The sequence below is a fragment of the Pterocles gutturalis genome, unplaced genomic scaffold (genome assembly GCF_000699245.1).
Source record: "Pterocles gutturalis isolate BGI_N339 unplaced genomic scaffold, ASM69924v1 scaffold50477, whole genome shotgun sequence".
Classification (NCBI taxonomy): Eukaryota; Metazoa; Chordata; class Aves; order Pterocliformes; family Pteroclidae; genus Pterocles; species Pterocles gutturalis.
This window is the reverse complement of record NW_010112103.1, coordinates 13,636-17,880: the sequence shown is the minus strand read 5'-3', so window position 1 is coordinate 17,880 and position 4,245 is coordinate 13,636. Positions and strand designations below refer to the sequence as shown.

Here is a 4,245-nt window from a genome sequence, read left to right as displayed (position 1 = left end):
CCCTCTCCCACCCCATCACCCCTCGTACCTCCTTTCTCCCAACACTCCAAAATCCATCCCGCTTTTACCTTGGTGACTGGGAACAAGGGGGAAAAAGGGGGAAGTAGGAGGGCGAAAGGGGAGAAGCTGAAAAGGCACGTTGGTGGAAGGGCAATTTGCATGAAAAATAAGAGATGGATGATTAGGGACCATAGCAGGGAATTTTGGTTGCCCCAGAATTAAAAGACAGCATCCTGCAAATCAGTGGCGAGACCAGGTGAATTGTATTCTGGCGTTTTCTATGTAAACCCGATATTTAAGATTTTGTTTTAAAAGTAGCTGTGATCATAAAAACAGACTTTTGCTGCCTGTGCCTCCATCAGGAGCCAAATGTTTTGCAGTGAACAGGGTGCCAGCCGTATTTCATACATTAGTACATAATTCTTGTTAATTAGCAATAATTTACGTTAAGAGCACAGAAAATGTTGAGGTTACAGGTTTTATATCTGTACATTTGATCATCTTGTTATTTTCAAGAACTTTGCCTCCTATAAAATTAATTAGGTGAAATGTGGAGGTGTAATCAGCAACCTCTGAATTACCACTTCATTTCCTGGTTTTGATTGTAAATCAGCCCAGTCGGTACAGACTTTAGCAAAGTCTATTTTTGTTTAGCGCTACTTTCAACTGTCTGGTGTCGAAGCAGAGGGTTACCTTCCCCTGCTAAATAATACTGACAGCGTCAGAAAGAAATCAGGCCGCGGGAAAACATTATAATTGAGTAATGATTATGCAGAGCTCCTTGCTAAGCCAGTTGTAAGGGGAATACGGATTATTTTGTGTCTTTTGCTGCAGAGAGTTGGTGAGCTAGAAGTTAGATTGGCAAAATACCTTTGTCTGTGGCGTGCAGCAAGCTACTGATGGAATTAGTCCTGCAATAATTTACTCCCTTGATCCGAACGCAAGGAACGGCTGGGGAGAAAAACACCAGCAATCCCGCAGAAGCACCCTGCTCCTCTCCCGGCTTCCTGAGGAGTATGAAATGCATGTTGTGTGTCTTATCTTGTCGGTCTGTAAGTTTAGAAGAAAACCCCAGTGATTAAGACATTGTTTTTATTAATACTAATGTAACCTTCATATTCCTGTGGTTGACCTTACATTAAATTAGAAGTAGTACTAGAGACAAGAAATGATGGACTGGATCCCTGTGTCCTAGTTGGAGCTGAGGTACGGCAAGGTAGTGTGCTCTTTCAGTATTATTTTACGCAGCACAACTGGGAGCTACTCCAGATCTTCCTCCTCAATATTCAGCCTAGGTAGGGTTGAAATAAATTTAACCTGAGTTCACTGGATTTTTGCACTTTATCAAAATCAGTTCCAATATTGTGCAGTCAAATTAAAATCTATTTTTTGATTCTCTGTGGCTTTAAGTTCATTAAATGTGAAATTGGCAGCCAGCTAAAGAAGGTCAGGCTGATTAACTGTTTAGGAGTTATGTTCTGTCTCACTTGCATTACCTGGCAGTGTTTTGAGGTGGGTTGTATTTGTAGTACCCTCTATTCCTGCTCACTGCTGTTAGCGTGTGTGTTGTATTGCGCGGATAGAGGAATACCAACGCGCTGCTGGTATTTGTTGTGGTGGTTTTTTTTGGGGGGGGGGTTGTTTTTTTATTTTTGTTTGTTTTGTTTTGTTTTTAATTTTTTTCTGGTGAAAAGCAATAGTGATGGAGAGCACACACAGATTGCCAACGTATTTTTCTGCAAACTTAACAACAAAAAAACCCCAATAGAATAGAGAGCTGTGTCTGCCTCCTTAGGCCATCCACTGACGATTCTGTGAGCAGAAATAGCCTCATAATGAAGCTTTTTGGAGCTCATTCAGAAAATTCGTCAACTTTGACAACATTAGGCAAGGTATTTTAGTTTAAAGAAGGCACTCTCACTGTTGTGAGAAAATGTGGCAGTCACTTGGCCACGCTGATTTTTAGATGCTGAGGGCCACCAGTGCTAACACGTTCAAGATAATTCAGGCATTCCTTTATTTCAGGATGAAAAAGGAAAAATTTGACTAATTGCCTTGTTTCCTTAAGTACTAAAAAAATATCCCGTCTAGCTAATATCCCCGGGTGGAATCGGTCGTGAATTTGATATTTATTTGAATCCTGAGGAGTAGCTGAGAAGTGAGAGAGGTGCCTCCCCCCGCCCCACAGGCATTTCTGCTGCACTTGCTTTTTTATCATTTTGGTTTCTACCATTTATTTATTTATTTGTTTCATCTCTTTCCCCCACGAATAACTCTCGGCTTTTGAATTTTTAAATTAGAGGCGCAAGTAGGTTGATAGGGATAGTGACAGAAACACTTATGTACATACACATTTACATGTGCATTATATGGGCTATATGTGCCCTGTGTGTCGTGCCTGGGTGTGTGTGGGCAAGCTGTCTGGATCTCTCTCTCTTTTCTTTTACACACACATGTGCTACCTGCATGGCCTGTACAGGAAATATGCAATATCTATATGTTGAACTACCTTTTATCTGCACCCGGGTAGTTCAGGCTTCTGAATTCCAGAAAGTAGGTCTGGCTGGCGGGAAATACACACCCATGTGTGAGTGAGAGAGTGTGTACAGTGCTTTTAGCCTTGAATTCATGTACGTAAATAATACATCCGGCAATAAAACACCATATTCGCTTCTTTTCATAGTACTACAAGAGTTTTGCAGTGTATTCTTTCAGCCTGTTCATTGAATTTTATCACTGAATTGTTCAATTGAGTCAGAAATTTGTCCTCGTTGCAGTGCTCACTCTCCGAGTTCTGCATGCTACAGCTGCTTCTGCAAAATCTCTTCCCTGTAACTGATGAATTCATCTCCTCGCTGCCGTGCCAATAGCCGTGTTGCATGGGTTTAGTTGGGGGGAAGCAGGCGGACATTGTGAGCAGGGTGTAATACTCACGAAGAGGGGGCTCGGTGCATTCCTCCCCCCTGCGCCCCATGCCTTTCCCGAGAGCTCTAATGATTCTCCTTTTGTCTCTCAAACTGCAGCCGAACCTCTTGAAGCCATTCTCACTGATGACGAACCTGAACATGGCACATTGGGAGCTCCGGAAGGGGACCACGACCTCCTCACTTGTGGCCAGTGTCAGATGAACTTCCCGTTGGGGGACATTCTAATTTTTATTGAGCACAAACGGAAACAATGCAATGGCAGTCTCTGCTTAGAGAAGGCTGTGGATAAGCCACCTTCACCCTCACCAAGTGAGCTGAAAAAAGCATCCAATCCTGTGGAGGTTGGCATCCAGGTTACACCAGAGGATGACGATTGTTTATCAACGTCATCTAGAGGAATTTGCCCTAAACAGGAACATATAGCAGGTAAATTAAAGCAAGGAGAAGTGTTTGCGAGTTGATTTCCGTTTCAGTTGCAATGTAGCATGTTTGCAGTTGTAAACTGCCGTGTCTGTCTGTCTGTTCTGCTCGCTGTGATGACCAACATGTTAAATACCCTGCCTTCGGTCAGTGGTGAACACACGACCGGTATTTCCTAGTGCCTGCGCAGAGGCAGGATCAACAGGCACATGCTGTGCCAGCTGGTATTTCTAATGGTATTGTTTGAGGCTGCTCTCGTGATTTGCCTGTATTGTAGTCACCGTCTCCCGGTGTCTCGCCTGCCGTAGCGCTGCAGGAGGAGATTTCAGAGCCTGTCGTGCGATAAAGCAAGGAGCTCTCGAGTCTTTGGCAAAGTCAGGGGTGAAAGAGTTAACTGAGCATCAGCCAGCCTTGGTTCCATATTGGCTGTCAGCCGTATGGACTGTAATTAAACACAGCCCCATGGCAAAGTGACACCACCGACCTTGACTTTAAGATGCCATTTTCGACTGGCCAGGCCAGAGTAGAGAGGGCAGTTGCTGAAGCGCACAGACATGCTTATTCGAAAAGTTTAAGGGCATGTTGGAAATTTCAAAAGGTTGGTTTGACAGGAAAGGCTGCTCTCTGCAGCCTGCCTCCTCAGCCAAATGATAAATGCTTCGCTGTGCTCTCTCTTGTCTCTGATGTGGTTTTGACAGATGTATCTTGATTTTGTTTGCGGTTTACACAACCACATGTCAGCCGTACAAATGTCCGAGGCAGGGTTCTGTTTTGTGCATCAAACAACATGAAATGTAATTTTTAAAAAAAGGGTAAATAATTCTATCTCTTAGCATTTATTTTTAACAGAAAGCCATTCACTGTGCAGATATTTTCACAAATGAGGTTAAAACAATAG

At 43.3% G+C, this 4,245-nt stretch overlaps 1 protein-coding gene across 1 annotated transcript; it reads left to right on the top strand.

Annotated features, from left to right (window-relative positions):
* Window positions 1–3,023: 3,023 nt before the first annotated feature.
* Window positions 3,024–3,353, top strand: LOC104462103 (B-cell lymphoma/leukemia 11A-like; the record flags this gene model as incomplete). Its single annotated transcript, XM_010073921.1, has 1 exon — window positions 3,024–3,353. A coding segment is annotated over one exon (330 nt), but the record flags the coding sequence as incomplete, so codon positions are not given.
* Window positions 3,354–4,245: the final 892 nt, after the last annotated feature.